The 18,865-nt window shown below is 36.9% G+C and overlaps 1 protein-coding gene across 1 annotated transcript; it reads left to right on the forward strand.

Moving 5' to 3' along the window:
• Positions 1–101: 101 nt before the first annotated feature.
• LOC143879737 (uncharacterized) lies at positions 102–18,865 on the forward strand. The gene is made up of 15 exons (XM_077382272.1): positions 102–256; positions 1,210–1,351; positions 1,550–1,889; positions 2,126–2,215; positions 2,316–2,406; positions 2,789–2,855; positions 9,358–9,400; positions 9,648–9,819; positions 9,905–10,003; positions 10,578–10,646; positions 14,252–14,390; positions 16,613–16,814; positions 17,006–17,166; positions 17,564–17,603; positions 18,071–18,865. Exons 2-15 carry the CDS (start codon positions 1,217–1,219, stop codon positions 18,280–18,282), a joined length of 1,860 nt encoding a protein of 619 aa, XP_077238387.1. The 5' UTR covers positions 102–256; positions 1,210–1,216; the 3' UTR covers positions 18,283–18,865.

An 18,865-nucleotide genomic window follows, 5' to 3' on the forward strand; every position in this document is an offset into this window, starting at 1 on the left:
GTTTTTCACCCCTGTAGGATAATGTGAATTGGCGTAAAAAAGCGTTAAAGTCTGCCCACAATTCACGTTAAAAGCGGGGCGCACTATCCTACCGTGGGGGTGAAAAAAATCATCTTCCTGATACAAATAGAAGGTTTTCGGGCACACTCTCATAAAAATAGAAGATTTTCGGGCCCTCTCTCTCTCTCTCCACACGCCACACCGCTCTCCTTCTCGCGACTCTGAGCATCGGCATCTTTCTCTGAGCGCCCAAGAGGTATTCCTCCTCTCCTTCTTCCCTCTCTCAAACACAAACCCTAGATGAATTAGGTTTCAATCACATCATCATCGTCTCCAGGTTTTTATTTGCTCGTGCAGACATTCTTTGTCTATTAGCGCCTTTTTTCATCGATAGATGGTGAGAAACTGATAAATATGTGAATCGATACTGGATAACCTTATTTTCATCAGTTTAAATGTTGGATTTTACTGTCGTTTGTGTCTCTCGGAGGCTATTCCAAATCAAATTGACGTGATGATGGAGCTATACTTCCTGTTTTAGGGCTTTTGATGAGAAATCGCAATGGAATTCGATTTTAGATGCACATTTTTTTTTTCTATTCTCAGATTTCGAACACTCAATCGTGTTTTCCCCTCTCCTATTAATCAATTGTCATTCTAATTTCATCAGGCTGCATCGAACCTTGAAGGGAAGATCTACTTCAGAAATCCGATTCTACTTTTAAAATGTAGCATTCTCGTGAATGAGAAGGGATAGGAGATGTTCTAGTTTTAGGCTTTCAGCAGCTGATTTGAATTTCAATGCATCTAGAAAATAACTTTACTTCGCTACCTATTTTAATATTAATCATTGAAATTCCATACTATTTTTATTGAATGATATTGTTTAAAAAAAATTAAATATTAAAATCCAAAATCCAATAATCAACAAATTTAAATTTGAAAAATCTCATTTCTTCAAAAAAAATAATCCGTGGTATCCAAAGTCTGAACAATATAATTTTGAATCCTTGGAAATTGTAGGATGTTATCCAAACGGTATATATTGAAATCCAAAAACTTAATAATCAGGCTTTCTTAAATCCTAGATTTTGAAGAAATCCCAGATTTTAAAATGAGCCTATCCAAACGACCGCTTAACTCCCAAGGCACTGTCATTGACAATCTAAGTATTGAAAAATCCCATTCCCTTGTTTTCCTTGGTTCCAGCCAAGCAATGGGAGTGATAAAAGACGGCAACATCTCTGGTGTTTTGCCTGGGGTAGAGGCTTTTGCGGTACATTATCCTGGTTATCCTTCTTCGACCTCGCGGGCCATTGAGACTCTTGGTGGAATTGAAGGAATCATCAAGGTGATGCTTTTCACTATTATTTTTATTTTTAAAAGTTTTGCCAGTCTGGTTTCGTGTGCCATGGAGTTGAATTGATCCCATCGCATTCTCTTTCTTCTCCCCTGCCCCTCACAAGTGCACTAATAGGCATACAAAAGGGGGAAATGCCTTTGTTCTTGTTACTCTTTCTTACTATTTTTCATCCAATTTTTTTTCCAGACACGTAGCTCAGAGTCGAACTATTTGGAGCTACGTTTTCGCCCTGAAGACCCCTGTTCACATCCTGCATTTGGGGAACTTCGTACCTCTACTAGTCTTCTCCTTAGAATATCCAAAAAAGATAGTTGTGGCACTGACCGCCAAGATGCTGTTACTGGTTTCGAAAACCCTAATTCAGCGGAGCCTTTACGGCAAAGTATGCCTACTTCTGAGTGTGAAATGGATACCATTACCGAAGACAAGAATGTGCAGGCCGATGAAGCATTGTCAGCACCATCATCCACACTGCGGCTATGTGCTGATATCGTGGCTAGAGTGCCCCAATCCTATCATTTTGATGGTGAGGGCACTGAATATGCTGTAACGATCATAGCTCTGGGACATGGTTTTAATGTTTGCTCGAATTACAACAAATTGCAATGTGGGCCATTTGGGATTACAGGTTACACATAAACTGCAATCTGGAAATGATCAAATTGCACCCATATTGCAGTTTTGGGTGTACATCTAAACAGTCATCTGCTATTTTATTATCCTTTTTATGTTTTTTTTTTTAACTTATCTATCTTTTGGCAGGAATGGTAGACTACCAGCATGTCCTTGCTGTTCATGCGGATGTAGCCAGGAGAAAAAAGAGACATTGGGCTGATGTGGAACCATACTTTGGTGAAGCCTCTGCTTCCTCTTGGTTGTAATTTTGGTTGCATTTTTCATGCTCTATTCATGATTTCATAATTTTTTTTTTTTTTTTTTGGTTGTTTTACAGAGAAAGGCGGTCTTATGGACATAGATCAGGAAGATTTGATGATGCTTGTTCCTCCACTCTTCTCACCCAAGGACATCCCAGAGAATTTAGTGTAAGTTGCTTTTATGAGTTACTCTGAAATTGTGGTTCTTTGAAATGCGACCTCTGATTTTTCACAATCAATTTGTTTGTAAATGTTAATTACTCTATCTCTGCTGTACTGCTAAATGAAAGGTATAACTGCATGAGTACCTTGCAGTGTTCAATTCTTTTTTGATTTATAAAAATGTGTTTATGCTAGCAATGCCTTCAGTATCTGAGTGGTAAATTCATGAGCTATGGTCTTGTGTTGTCAGGTTTTGGTCTTTCTGAACCGTTTATGTAACCTAAAAAACTGAGTTTATGTTGGAGATTTTTTTGCTGGAGTATTGGATATTGTGAACTGTATAATATATTCTAATCTAAAATTGCTTTTTTCCTGTTGGAATTTTCAGGTTAAAGCCATCGATTTCTTTGAACTCAAAACAGAAACAACAGGCAATCGTGCAACACCATTGGGAGGTCATATTTTTCTGACTAAACCTATGTGCCCCATCCTTTACTACTGTAGAAATTATTGATTTCCATAATTAGTCATGCTTATTGAATTGTGTTGGTTCCTAAATTTCATCACATGCAAATTTTGTTCATGCATTTGATGAATTCTGTGTCGTAAAATTTATAAGAAGGTTATCATTCAAAAAAAAAAAATTAATAAGAAGGTGATTAGACAGCTATTCTATTCTTTGCATGTAGGCTTCGTACTCTGCTCCATTCTGCTATTCTATTCTCATTCACCTCTTGGAATTCAACTATTCTATTCTTTTTTTTAGTTTCCCAATCTTTGATTTTTATTGCTTTTAATAAGGCTTCTTAACATCATGTTTGTCCTATTTGTAAGATTGGAAAGTAACATTAAGTACCGTTTAATTCATATAATATTATTCGTACTTTCCCTTTTGAGATTGGGTACTGATGTTTGGGCTCCTGCACCTATTCCATCAATGTCTTGATCTTGTTTTCATTTTATTTTTGTGGATGATTTCACTTTATATAGTTGGATTTATTTCATGAAAAACAAATCAGATGTTCTTTCTATTTTCACTTCCTTCTGCACGTATGTTGCTGAGCATCAATTTGCCCTAATTAGATCTCTTCGTAGTGACAATGTAGGTAATACACCTCCCAAGTCTTCAAGGAATTGTGTCACTCCTGTGGCACAGTGCAACAATCTTTATTACACATTGCACAAATCGGTGTAGCTGAACGTGCCATATTACTGAGGCAGGTCTTTCTATGATGTTTCACTTTGGACTTCCAAAGCATCTATGGACCGAAGTGTTTCATACTTTTGTCCATGTTGTTACTATGCTCCCGTCATTTACTTTTGGCCAACAAAACCTTAACATGCATTGATAGGCCAATAGCTCGACTACGCATCACTTCAGTCATGGGGATGTCGTAGTTATATCCATTTCCCATCGTCTGATCGGAAAAAGCTATCTCATAAAGGTAGTTTTTTGTATATTTGTTGGCTACAATGATGAATACTATGGGTATGGGTGTTGCTCTCTTGCATCTCAACAGATGTTAATTAATTTTACACCATGTTTCTTTTGATGACAGACCCTTCTATGATCCTCTCACCTTCGGCCGTGAGATTAGGGGGGAGGCATCCAGCTCTCCGTCTACCGCAATGATTGTTGATCTGCCAGTTGATATTGCTAATTTGTCAACTGATGATTCCTCTTCTATTCGTTGCGCTAGGATTCTTCAACCATATGAAAAAAACTTTGATCGCTAGCACAAATATAAACAAGCATCTATATCAACAACAACAAGCATCAGTGAGCCAACGTCTTTTAAAGAAACTATCACTAATTAGCGATGGGTTGAAGCTAATGGCTGATGAGATGGGAACCCTATACAAAAATGACACATGGGAAGTGGTGCCTTGACCTTCAGGTAAGAATATTGTTGGTTGCAATTAGATTTATAAATCAAAACAGAGAGCTAACGTCTTTTAAAGAAACTATCACTAATTAGCGATGGGTTGAAGCTAATGGCTGTTGAGATGGGAACCCTATACAAAAATGACACATGGGAAGTGGTGCCTTGACCTTCAGGTAAGAATATTGTTGGTTGCAATTAGATTTATAAATCAAAACAGAGACCTAAAGTTATTATAGAATGGTACAAAGCTATAGTTGTTGCAAAATGTTATAATCAACAACTTGGTCTTGACTATGACGAGACATTCAATCCGCTAGACTATCACTGCTCGGCTGGTTGTAGCCTTAGCCAATTCTTTTGGATGGCTCTTATATCTTCTAGACGTCAAGAATGTGTTCCTTCATGGGAGTCTCAAAGAAGTATAAATGAAACAAGTTGAGAGGTATGAAATAGCCAGTAGAGATAGCCATGTATGCAAGTTGAAGAAAGCTATATATAGGCTCATAGCTTTCAGCAGATGTCATTATGAAACAAGTAAATCACATAGCTCCTTGTTCATAAAGCACACTTCATCAGTTATGGCATTGATCCTAGTGTATGTGGATGACATTATTGTTAGAAATGAGATTAGGCTTAGACGAGAGGAAGAAGAAGAGGAGTGAGGGATGGAAAGTCTCCACTAGGGAGCTCCCATGTAAAATGATGTATATATAAGGCCTAACTAGGGCAATCAAGTACAATGACTACAATACCCTCTCTCTAACAAGTAATGACTAAACTACCCCTAATACATGTTATTCAACACTCCCCCTCAAGCTGGAGTGTATATACTATGAAGCTCCATCTTGCTACCAGGCTACAAAGAACTACATCAAGAACTAAAAAAGTACAATAAGCTCATACATATCTAGCTTGGTATAACACTCGTCCTCAAGCTGGTGTGGTACATACATAATGAAAAGCATAAACAAAAGATAAAGGCCACTATGAACAACATCGAGATCTTCGGCCATCAAAAAGAGCAGCTCCCCCTGAGGTAGCATGACGGCGAGAGCAGTCACAACCGGGTCTCCCCCTGAATGAGAACCCGACAATAAGTCTGGAACCATGAAAGATCGAACTGAGGCACCTCGACAGGGGAATAGCAACGATCCATCGAGTAAAAAAGAGGGCACACTAAAGGTGCGCACAACGAACATCGGCAAAAGCACAACGCCAAGTGAAGATGATAACCGATGGGGAAAACATCGGATACAAGGTAGACGGGAACACTGTCGCCTGGAGAGAGAGAGAGAGAGAGAGAGAGAGAGAGAGAGAGAGAGAGAGAGAGAGAACAAGGATAACTAACCAACGATGGGAAAACCATAGTCTGGAGACTAGGTCGACGGCATGAACACCGTCGCCTGAAAAGATAAGAAGAAGAAAGGAAGAGGATAACCAACCAACGATGGGGAAATCATCATCTGGTGACAAGGTCGACGGCATGAACATCGTCGCCTGAAGATAGGAAGAAAAGGAAGGACAAGATAACCAACCAACGATGGGGACACCATCATCTGAAGACAAGGTCGACGGTATGAACATCATCGCCTGAAATAGAGTCGACCAACGATGGGAATACCATCGCCCGGAAAAGAGAGGTCGACGGGAAAAGACCATCGCCTGTAAGAGAGCCGACCAATGATGGAAATGTAAACCATCGCCCGGAAAAGAGAGGATAAGACATGAAAGAGAAGACACATGACGAAGAAGACGAAGAACATAATCACTAGCAATACTCCCCCTTGGGGGAGACTACATGAGCCTGGACATGACAAGGCAAGGAGGACAATATCAAGACAACATGAAGAGATAAGGCAGCACTCCCACAAGAAGACGATACTAAAACCCCCTAAAGAAAAGACAACAAAGATGACAACAATCCCTCAAGAAAAGACGACTAAGAAGACAAAATCAAGGAAAAAAAAAGAACTCTCCCCCTAAAGAAAAGACACAAAGAACTACATGAGAACACTCCCCCTCAAGTTGAAGGTCTAATACCTTCAACATGCAACGAAACGAAGACAACTAAGGCACTACACCTCTCTCGGACATTCCATCGAACACTTGGTGTGCACCTTGAAGAATAAGACAAAGGAACGAAGACAAACAAGGCACTCCACCTCTCTTAGACATTTTGTCAAATACTTGGTGTGCACCTTTGAAGAACAACATAAAAGACATAAGAAGACATATAAGACAACACTAGACAATGTAAAGGAAGAAATGACATCAACACAAAAGACATACAAAACAATGGAAAGAAAGAGATGACAACACTAGACAACACTCCCCCTCAACTTGAAGCCAAGGGCCTTCAACTTGAAATGAAAGGAAGACATCCAAGGCACCAAATCTCTTTCGGACATTTCACCGAACACTTGGTGGGCACCTTGAAGAACAACACAAAAGACATAAAAGACAACGACTCTAGAGGAGAAAGGACAAAGATTAGGATGGAGAGGGTGAGGGAAGAGACTCAAAACATGAAAGAAAGATATGATTTAAAACATAAAGATGGGTGAAAGAAACTAGAAAGAACCCAATAAGGGTATGGACTTAGAGAATAATGGGATTTTGGGATAAAGAACCAAAAAGAAGGGAAAGAGATATTTTTGAGAGATTTGGGGGAGAGATTTTAGAATATTTTTTTTTTCTTTGTGATTTACGACAACTCCAAAAACAAGAAAATGGAAAAAAAAAATGTACGAGAGAGAGTTGCGAGAAAGAGAGAGAATACCAAGAGAGAAAGATTAGGGAGATTTGGGGAGAAATTTTCGGAAAATAAAAGACGAAACAACACCTTGTGTATAAAGGCAAAGAGAGATATGAGAGAGAATGGTGTGGAGATACTCTTCTTCTTTCCTTCTACCCCTGATACCATGTTAGAAATGAGATTAGGCTTAGACGAGAGGAAGAAGAAGAGAAGTGAGGGATGGAAAGTCTCCACTAGGGAGCTCCCATGTAAAATGATGTATATATAAGGCCCAACTAGGGCAACCAAGTACAATGACTACAATACCCTCTCTCTAACAAGTAATGACTAAACTACCCCTAATACATGTTATTCAACATGTATTAGGGGTATACATGTTATTCAATATGTTATTCAATTAGATTTATAAATCAAAACAGAGACCTAAAGTTATTATAGAATGGTGCAAAGCTATAGTTGTTGCAAAATGTTATAATCAACAACTTGGTCTTGACTATGACGAGTCATTCAATCCGGTAGACTATCACTGCTCTGCTGGTTTTAGCCTTAGTCAATTCTTTTGGATGGCTCTTATATCTTCTAGACGTCAAGAATGTGTTCCTTCATGGGAGTCTCAAAGAAGTATAAATGAAACAGGTTGAGAGGTATGAAATAGCCAGTAGAGATAGCCATGTATGCAAGTTGAAGAAAGCTATATATAGGCTCATAGCTTTCAGCAGATGTCATTATGAAACAAGTAAATCACATAGCTCCTTGTTCATAAAGCACACTTCATCAGTTATGGCATTGATCCTAGTGTATGTGGATGACATTATAATAACTGAAAGTGATTGCAGATATTAGAGGAGTGAAAGAGAGCTTTAAAAATCAGATTTTGACAGAAGTTCCTCATGATGAATTGCAATCCAATCGGCACTCCAGCTGAATAAGAGAATTCCAGCCAAAGAAAGAGAAAAGATACGCGATCACTTCATGTAAAAGAGTTGAGGGGTGATATTCAATATCTTATATTCACAAGGCCAGATATCACACTAGGATCAACATCTTGTATTGCAACAACCAAAGTGCAATTAAAATGTCACATAATCCTGTATTTCATGCCAAGATGAGATGAAGCACATTAAAATAGGTACACACTTTCTTTTGTGAAAACGTAGAAAATGAGGAGGTGATACCATGACGTGTACCAAGGATTAGATGGATGATATATTCACCAAGGGACTGACTGCAGATAATCATTTTCATCTACTTGACAAGCTGAAAATGTTCAGAGGCCCACTTCATCTTAAGGGAGGTTGTAAGAGAACACTATCAGTCACTAAGGGCATTTGTGTAATTGTATATACCATTGATATATGTGTTGCAATGTTCTAGATTCACAATGACATGATAGAGAAACGACATGAAGTGTGTGACCTCTCTGATTTTTTTAAAAACTTTTTTACAGCATTTTAGCAATAGCATCCATGGTATGTGCCAAAACTAAATACCATGGTGAACAATTAGAATCCAGCACCTGCTTATAACAAACCAATAATGTTTTTTTTTCCAAAAAAGGTGAAAAACCAATGATCATTGCTTTTTAGGCCCAAGCCCTACCCGTGTTTTTGGTGGAGTTACAAAGTCACCCTCAAGCGTGGCCTGACGCCTATGGCCATCTGGTAAAGTTGAGACCTGGCTCCACAGTAGTTGACCTCAAATACCCATTGTATTTCCTAGCCCATTGAGAGCCCAATTACATAAACAATGAACAGAAGGTTGATGCTTCTCTGATACTTCGATGTAAAGGGTGAAATGAAGCTGGGCAATACCTTTAGGAAGAAACTGAATTAGTTGTTGAGTGCAAAATCAGTTGTGGGCTCTGATGCAGTAAAACCTGTTTCTCAAAATGCTATTAATGGTACTAATTGTTGGGTGAAAAACTATTTTTGTTTGATGATGCCAGTGTTTCTAACAAATCATTATTCTTATTTGGTTTGTTACAGATTATCTCTTTGTTATCGTTTTGTTACATATATTGTTAATTTGTGGTTTCCCTTTCCCTTTCCCACTCAACAACAGAAACTTGATATTTATTTGGTTTATTTTGTTGGAATTCTTGATTTTTAAATGCATTGGACGTATTGTATATTTCCAAATCAGAAAGTTGGCAAGCAGTTCCCTCTGTAGTGGGAGTTTGATTTTTGTTTTTCTTGTTGGGATATCTCACCCTATTCTTCTATGTTGAACTGTTTTCTCCTGAAACAAGTTTATCACTTGTTATCACTGTGAAAAAAAGTTAGCCACTGATTAATTTTTTATTTTCTTGTGCTGCAGATGGATATTGAGCCATGCATTGCAATTGATTTTAACATAGAAGATATCCTAATTGCTTGGTTGTTATTATCACGAAATATTATGATACCCCATTTCTTTATTAGTTTTTTGGCTTATTTATGAATCTTAAAAACAAAATATTGTTCTGTTTCTTTGCAATGAAATTATTTGTTACTACACCTATGCACTAAATTTGGACATAATCGAACCACAGATAACTATCTGGTACTTAGTACTACTACTTTTATACACCGCACTTTCTTTCTTCCTGTGGAACTTAAAATTCATACAGATTCCAAAGAAAATTAATTGGGAGAATAACATTCCCCAAGGTTCAACTCAATGGGAGTGGCAGATGGCTGTGGCAAAACTATTTGATGAACGACCTATATGGCCCAGACGTTCACTGCAGGAACAACTGCTAGATGACGGTCTAAAGCTCAGCCGTGATCAGTTGAATAGGTCATCCCCTTGTACTCTCACACTTTTGTGTTCTTTAGTTATTTTATAATGGCTGCATACTTGAGGGTGCTCTTGAATTGTGCAGGCTTCTCTTTAGATCTGCTTATTACTTTGCCACTGGACCATTCGGTCGGTTCTGGATCAGAAAAGCATATGATCCTCGTAAGGATTCTGAATCTCGAATGTAAGATTTCAGCTCACTTACATATCAGTAAACTTAGCCATGGTTTTAAATCTCAGCCGAAATCCGAAACTGAAATTTCACGAAATCCGAAATTTCGGGTTTACCAAATTTTGGAAATTTCAGTCTAAATTTCCAGAAATTGATTTTTTTTTAAAATATAGTATTATTCCGAAATTTCAGTAATTTTGGCCGAAATTCCGGATACAATAAAATATTCCTTTTTTTTTAATTACCGGATTTCAGCCGGAATTTCAGGATTTCGGGACCGAAACCGAAATTTAAAACCATGAACTTACCCTGCATTGAAGGAGGTTTTCCACATGTTGTGCTGCCATATACGATGTGGAAAAGTTTGGTCCTCTCAGAGAGCCTGTATTCCTGCTTTTGCCTGTATTCCTGCTTTTTGGTTTGTTGAGTGATGTGGCCAATGTGACGTCATTTGGGGAGCCCCCTTTTTATTTTCATAGGCCCCATCAAGCATACCAAGCAGGGGTCGTGGTTTTACCTACTTAGAATTTTCTAGAACTCTTTTAATGGATGGCTGCTTATGTTCCTTTCGATTGCCTTCCAACAGATACCAAAGAGTTGACTTTCGAATGCCACCTCAGTTACGAAAATTTGGAGACATGAGCGCATTTGATGAGTTAGTTTTCATTTACTTATTTCTTTAGTCTTTTTCCTTGGCAGCTTGATGTTGGATGTATTGGAAATGTATTGATGTCTACTATGTTGCTTTGAAAATTTACTGCTTATTCCTGTGAGCAAATTACTGGAACCTTTCTCTTGATTCAAAGAATTGCTTAGCTCTCAAACTGACGCTCGGGTTGGGTTAGAGTTGGCCTCAACCCGATCCAACCCGACCAGAGTTGCATCCCTATTATGGATAGCTTTCTTGCTTATGTGATGGTTTCTAAGCATGCATTTGTGCTTTTCTAGCATTTCCCAAAGTTTCATCTTAAAATTTCATCATTTGCATATGTTTCCATACATTTTTTGTGATTTTACAAGTTTTCCACCAAAATTTCCAACCGAAACCGAAATGTTTCCGCTTCCGTGCCGTCCGAAACCGAAATTTAAAACCTTGCCATCAGTTACCACTATCATGATTTCGTGGGGATGTGAGAGGACTTCTAAAGTTTTGAAATTTGTCATGTTCGTGGTATTTATCTTTTCTGGACATAGGCATTTCGACTCTCTCTCTCTCTCTCTCTCTATATATATATATATATATATATATATATATATATATATATATAGAGAGAGAGAGAGAGAGAGAGAGAGAGAGCATAGTGTTTTTGAGCTCGAGCTCAGATAGCTTATATGAGCTCGAGTGTCAAAAACTCATGTGGGCCCATGTTTTTGGGGGGATCCAAAGCATTCATTTAAAAGGCCCTATCATGGATGGGGTGTGTACCAAAAATCAGGTCCATAGTATCATCCTAACCCTATATATATATATATATATATATATATATATATATATATATATATATATGAGAAAACGGTTCCTACACATATGTGTAGAGAGTTCTCTACACACTAGCTTAAAATACAGTGGGGGCCCACATTGTTTGGGTGATCCAAGCCATCCATTTTAAAGGCCCTCACATAGATAGGGTGTCTACAAAAAATCAGATCCATAGGATCATCCCAACCCTACGATTTGTGGAGGTAAAATGGATGTCTTTAAACCTTCACAAATTAGTCCGTTTTTTGCCTCCACAGTTCGAATGGTTAGGATGATCCTATGGACCTGATTTTTTGTGGACACCCTATCTATGTGAGTGCCTTAAAAATGAATGGTTTGGATCACCCAAATAATGTGGCCCCCACTGTATTTTAAGCTAGTGTGTAGATAACTTATCTACACATATGTGTAGGAACCGTTCTCTCTCTCTCTCTCTCTCTATATATATATATATATATATATATATATATATATATATATACTGGTACGCAATTTCTATAATGTATTAGATATGTGTATATATTTAGCATTCTTTAACCTTAATTTATATTAGATGATTCCTAGCCTCACCTGTTTCCTAAATGTTGTGATAACCACCATTTCCTTGCTTTTGTACCCGAGTATGTTGCTCCTGCTCCTGGTTTGTGCAACTAAGGGTGTGCATTCTTGCATGCAACTGGTCGTAATTTCAACCATTCCTCAATATTTTTAGTTTTGTTAGCTTACCTTATCTTTGAATAACTATTATATTGTTCCTCGTGAATTGACTATGTATCAATGGTAGATTTAGCTTTAATAACATACTAGTAAAAATGCACGTGCGAGCCATTTAGATTGTCCTTCAGTATTTAAAGGGCTTGTTAGAGCTTTATGGGAACTGTAATAACCTTTTGACAGCCATTTAAATAATAAATACTAAAAGGCAAGAAGCTTTCGCGGAATATCAAAAGATTGCAGCGGTGATTTCATTTCCGTATAAATATATCAAGTTTGAGGAATGGTACGTCAATTGGTTGTGAGCCGCTTCAAAACAGTCAGAATTTTGTTGGACAATGTGTTCTAAAAAAAACAATATATTCACTGCTTTAGGTGTTCAGCGAAAAAAGAGTTGATTAAGGCAACCCACTGAATTTTATTGGACAATGTGTTTTTTTAAAAACAATATATTTTCAATTTCTTATTTTCACTGCAAAGCAATCTGATTTTTTTCACTATCAGATGCTGAATTAGAAATGTGAGAAATCCAAATTACAATGCAAAAAGGGCTGCAAATGTAAGAAATTCATATCAAAATCTTCTCGGCATCCAAACGGGCCCTAATAGGATTTTATTTTTTCAAGGAGAACTGAAGATTTACTACAGAATCTTTATATTGGTTTGAAATTGGTCCGAGAATCACCCATTTCCATTATTGCGAGTTTTTCCTACTCATGAAGCATCCTTGTCTGTCGTCAAAGCTTCTGATTTCTGCAATGTCATTGATGAAATAAACCCTTCGAGAAAACTGCACTTAAAACGCCTTTGGGAGAAGCTTCCGCTTGACACTAGCATTCCTCTTTGATCTTTTCCGGATAAGTGAAATAAAGCTTACTGTGAGAACAAACAAAACAAACATAAGGCAGTGCTATTAAAGCCTACATCTAAAATATGTGCATTCAAAAAATAAGAGAGAGTAGTAAAATGTAAGCTAAGTTTAGGTGATTAAATATTTTAAGAACAAAAATAGGTCCTCATGTAGAAGAAATAGACAGAGTAATTAGTCACAAAAAAGACAAGTTTATGCAACGGCAACGTTATTGAATATTTTATTATTTCTCACATCTCTTTTGGCTCATAAAAGCTACGTTATTGAATATTTTATTATTTCTCACGTCGCTTTTGGCTGAGAACGCTGTCGGAATATCAAGTATGCTGTCGAATTTTCTGAGTTCAAACATGTGTTCCAAATGTATCGAGTATGCCATTGGAATATCAAGTACGCTGTCGGATATTCTGGGTCAAACATGTGTTCCAAACGTATCGAGTAAGCCGATGGAATATCGAGAACGACGCCAGAATATCAAGTACACTGTCGGATTTTTAGGTTCAAATATGTGTTCCAAACACATCAAGTATGCCGCCAGATTCTGAAGTACGCCGCCGGAATCTTAAGTACATAAAAATACTTTCACTTGTCAAGGATCTAACAGTCTCTGCTTATTGTAGACGACACGATTAAAACGAGCCTAACATTTTTTTGGGTTCAAACATATGTTCAAACGAACAAAAACGATGACAGCTAAGATCAATGCATTAAATCTAACTTTAAGATAATGATTGACGTTACTGTCATCATGTCAGAAGGGTATTGGGGTCTTTTTCCCACCCATTTTTTGAAGAATCACCTTTGCTAAAAAGATTTTGGGTGTGTACGGCAACACAGGTACCATGTGTCGGTACTTTTCGTATGTAGGTTACGATTTTACCCTTAAATAATTTCTCATAGAGATAGATGTTAGATATCAGCAAAGGGGTTAATGGTAAAAGAAAAAATTAAGGGCATTATTTTTGGACGTTTGCGCTAGGGTATTTATTGCCTGACATGAATGCCTAGAATACCCCTAAAGAAAATCAGAAATGTCAACGCAAAAGGTATCGTGATGGGCTGTGGGACATGAACGGAAATAACGAAAAGTGAGGATGACTTTAACCCCTGATTCACGCGTTATTTATAGTATAAGGATTTCTGCTTATTCTGACCAATGTCCCAAAGTTTTCAATCATTTTGTTTTTGCTCGTAGATTGCAGTATACATGGAAGGATATATGTCAGTTTCGAGTGTTTCCACGTCAGAGTTTTAGTTCCTTGCAATTTTTTGAACTTGATGATGATTATATTCAACAAGAAATCAGAAAATCTTCAGAACAGACAACTTGTGCTGTAAGTTCTTCATTCTTTTTTACTTTTCTTCATTAAAAAATATAGAAAGCCCTTAAAATAGATTCTTAGTTCTGCTGTAAGAAATTGTGATCCTAATCTGAATTTGGATGTTTTATGTTCTACCTTCTAAAACGGAAAAATCATTTTCCCGATATGATTAACTTTTGGTGGATTATAGGTTTGTGTAGAGATCTTTGGGTGGTCTCCACTAGCTAAGAATGATTTACTTGGTAATCTCTGGTTTAGTTGAAGATCTTTGTCAAAAGATCTTACTTTGGAATTTTCTTTTAGCCAGCAATAATTGAATTTGGAATATGATTTATTCAAAGATCTCTTTTCATCTTTTAGTCAAATATCTTTGGAATTTTCATGTTTGGAAGATCTGTGTTGATGTCCAACAAAGGCCTACCAAAAAACCTGTAGGATTCATTGTAAGGTGACCTTTTTATATTGCATTTAAGTAATTCCTTCTTGGTCAGATGGTGGCAAGTAATGAACATGAGAGGGACAAAAGACTCCACGGCGGTGATTGCAAAGAGGCTTCATTTTCCCTGCAGTAGTACTGTGCATTTCAACAAGAAACCTGACACTCAGATCCAAGAACTGCATAGTATGAATGATCGTATACTGCATTTACATGAAGCAACCTCTACAACGAGACCGGATTCTTTGCTAGAAATAAAGCAATACAAGCATAACATACCCTTGCTAGGAACCATTTAATGATCTTTTTCTTTGCCAAATGCAAAACCTCCCGTTTCATAAAGGCTTTCCTAATGGTGGTTCCTGTAACAAAGACTAATTAATTCTTCCAGCCACTGCAGCAGTTCTATAATGTAGGTCAGCATGGAAAACGCCATTATCTTGAGAGGCATTACCATATAATGGAAGTAGATGTCTCAAAATTCAAAAAACATTATATAGAAGACCTCCTTGATTGGATGACAACCTTAGAATGCCTTCTCTACTACGGAGGTCTCAAACGGGAAGAAAACCAAGGTCGTAGCAATAACTGTGAAACAACAAACTACTCCAAAAGCTTAGGCCATTAGAGATAGCGTTATTTAATCGTTTCTACTTTAACACTCCCCCTCACGTGTGGCCCGTCTTTGTCCTACACGTGACACATGTGTCCCCTCTTTTGGGTTGGCCATTACATGAGGATTTTGATATCAAGGAGTTTTGAACCCAGGGCAATTGGTCTGATACCATGTCAAACAACGAGTTACTCCAAAAGCTTAACTGTTAGAGATGGCATTATTTAATCTTTTCTACTTTAACAATAACGTTAAAAGGTGGGGTAGGGCTGCGTTGTGACCTGGTGGTCACGGGTTCAAGTCGCGGAAACAGTCTCTCTGCAAAGCTGGGGTAAGGCTGCGTACATCTAGCCCTCCCAGACCCCGCAATGGCGGCAGCCTCGTGCACTGGGCTGCCCTTTACTTAAACAATAACTTTAAAAGGAGGTGCATCAGCATGGTGGGAACGTGGCTGTTGAGAGAGGGGTTCCTACTAGCGAATTATGCACGAAAAACTGCTGGCTGAATGAGCTTGAGGAGTTTCATAAACTTTCTGCATGAAACCATCTAGCAGAGGTGACATCTTGGGTAGCAGCCCCATTCAAAGGAGTATTGACAATGTCTATATGAGAGCAGAGATGCATTATAGCATAACAAGCTCAATTAGAGATCTTTTTAAAGCTTATTTAGGATTTTCACCGGAGACCTTTATTAACAGTCTTTTTCATTTGTTGTCAACCTTTTTGTGGTTTGATAACTGTTTGTCCATGTTTACATTTTAATTTATTATTATTATTTTTATTTTTTGTTTCAAGGAAAAGGAATTTCAATTATTTTCTGTATCTCACAACTTAATACAGGTTGTATTGTTGTGTGCTGCATCCCTGTTGTTGCTTTTAGTTTTTTTTTTGTCTTTTTCCTGTTGATGAATAACAGCTGTATTAAAAAGCGAAAAAGTTTACAGCATGGGGAAAAGGAAAATAAAATTCATTAGTTTTTCAATACATGTTCCATAGTAGTTTTTTCTATTTGTATCTATTGTTTTCGTACCGTTCCAAAAAAAAAAATCTATTGTTTTCATTCTTTGTTCTTCATTTAGAGCATTTTCTACTAGTCCACATGGAACTTTTTCATGGTCTCAAGATATAGTTGATGTTACTGTAATCCCTACTTATTACTGCATATTTATTGACCATATATCTACAGCATTCAACAGGATGGTTTTCTAGGACCCTATTTGAATGCTTAAAGTTGCGTGTCAACATGAAGTTCCTATCAGTATTTCCTAAAACCGGTGCAGAGAACTTAGTGAAGTCTGTGTCTGAACGCTTTGAGAAGTCCAAGAGGCTGCAAGTTCTTAAAAGAGATTTGAGACCTGATAAAGATGAGCATCAACATGTCAATAAAGGTTCAATATTGAAAAGCATGACTTTTATCTTTTTATGAATACTGTGAGTTTTGTTAGTATTTAGTGTTTCCCTTTTTGCATTATGTTATTCTGTATGCCTAATTTAACTTTCACAATAACCACAATTCGAAACTTTTCTAAGCTTGAAGTGTTTGCAATGTTCTGTACCTTGAATTTCTTGTTTCTGTCAGACTCTGACAGTCAGGCTTCTGGAGTATCGCAAAGTAGATCTAACAATGTGGAAATTACGTGCGATGATGATGATGATGATGAAGAAGAAGAAGAAGAAGAAGAAGCTGAGGAAGAAGAAGAGGAAGAGGAAGAGGAAGATGAATATGGGTCACTTCATATGGTAGCAAACCTCTATAAGCTTCTTGTCTCGGTCACAAATATCTCTGATAGTTTCAAAATATAGCAATTTTATCGCCACATTTTGATAAAACGACCCGAGAATTTAAAAATATAGTGATATTTTCATTTACCATGATAATATTGTGATAATATCATTATATTTTTTATGATATTTTTCATTTTATATTTTTTCCTAGTTTATATATTTTTAAATTATTTTATTTTTATCATTTTTCCCGATATAAACCTGAAAAAAATAAGAAAAATTTAATGTATCCAGAGATTTTCCCTTGCCGAGAAATTCCCGAGAATGATATTTGTGACTTAGGTTTCAGTTTTGGCTTCTCATTTATTTTTCATGCTGATTCAAAATTCATACTGTGTGCTTTTGCTTGTAGGCTGATGGAGATGACAGTTTCTCTCTACAAGCAAGTTCCTGTATCCTTGAAACATATTATATCTGAGTTTTTTATTTTATAATTTTGATTATCTTGATTGCTTAATCATTTTTATCAAGTTTCATGATTTTATTTTGGAAATTCAAGTGTTCAAATGTCATTTTGTTACAGGGCGTAGCTGACTGTAGTGACACTTGGCCTCATTCTGTGATGAAAATCCACAAAAGAAATGGGTTTACTAGTGCAGTTTAATGAAACAGGACAAATAGATATAATAATCATCTACAGAATATAACCAAATTTACATCAACAATAAAAGTGGCTGCAAGTTTTTGATATTAGTTTAGACTATATTCTTTCAATTGAGAATACTTGGAATAATAATAAACTATAGTTGCTCTCAGAAATGGGGTTATCTAATCAATGCAGGTTCTTTTCTGAATTTCATTTTGGCTCATGAATACATTGAATGCTTCATATAGAATGGAGTTTCCGATATTTGAACAGATCCCCTTGGAGAAAACTTCACCAAGAACTACTTGAAGGAGATTTTTGGCAGTCTTCCGTTCACTGAAGAGGGTGGTAATGAGGGCGGCAGTGATGGTAAGCTCCAAAATATTGACATGAGCGATGGAGAATATGAGATATATGGGCAAGATAGTGGTGACAACTACTTTGATGGCGATGATGATGATGAAGATGATGATTCTGCCCTTTAAAAGCATGCTGGTAACATCTCATTTTGCTGTTGAAGCAATTTATAGATGGAATTGGGGTCCATGAAGAATTGCACCCAATTCAATTTTTTTTTATAAAAATTGACACGAGGGGTATTTTGGTAATTTAGTCAATTGACCATAGTCAAATTGGTTTACATGGGAATTTACATACCTTTGGCATTTTTTTTCCTGAGGCTCAATTGGGTACACCTGGTGGTAGAGAATCTTCAATAGGAATTTTATTTAAGTTTTCTTTGCTTTTAGTGTTAGCTAAAGTTTCTAATTTAGAAACTAAAGTCTTTTAGTAAGCTTTGGAGTCTTTTAAGTTATTTTCTTATTTTCAATCAATGTGTTTTAGAAAGGTTTAAATTGTCTTTTGTTTATATTTAATATAGATTAGATGGGATATTTTCTTTATTTAATTAGGAGAGACTACTTTAGAAAGTGTAGAGTTAAAAAGCATTTAGAGAAGAGTCGTTCCAATTTTCACAGGGTTTAATTTCTTGTATATTGTAATGCCCAAGGGCTGCAATTTCACATGGATGACTGAATTAAAAAATAAAGCTCATTGCATTTGCGTGGA

This window comes from Tasmannia lanceolata, unplaced genomic scaffold (assembly GCF_043159265.1).
Source record: "Tasmannia lanceolata isolate RefF3 unplaced genomic scaffold, GAP_Taslan_0.1 ptg000006l, whole genome shotgun sequence".
Taxonomy (NCBI): domain Eukaryota; kingdom Viridiplantae; phylum Streptophyta; class Magnoliopsida; order Canellales; family Winteraceae; genus Tasmannia; species Tasmannia lanceolata.

Excerpts from the sequence above, each read along its gene's own strand:
- LOC143879737 (XM_077382272.1), top strand. The coding sequence starts at position 1,217 with ATGGGAGTGATAAAAGACGGCAACATCTCTGGTGTTTTGCCTGGGGTA. Across the intron at positions 2,407-2,788 it reads GACATCCCAGAGAATTTAGT|GTTAAAGCCATCGATTTCTT; the intron begins GTAAGTTGCTTT and ends TGGAATTTTCAG. Across the intron at positions 17,604-18,070 it reads CTCTCTACAAGCAAGTTCCT|ATCCCCTTGGAGAAAACTTC; the intron begins GTATCCTTGAAA and ends ATATTTGAACAG.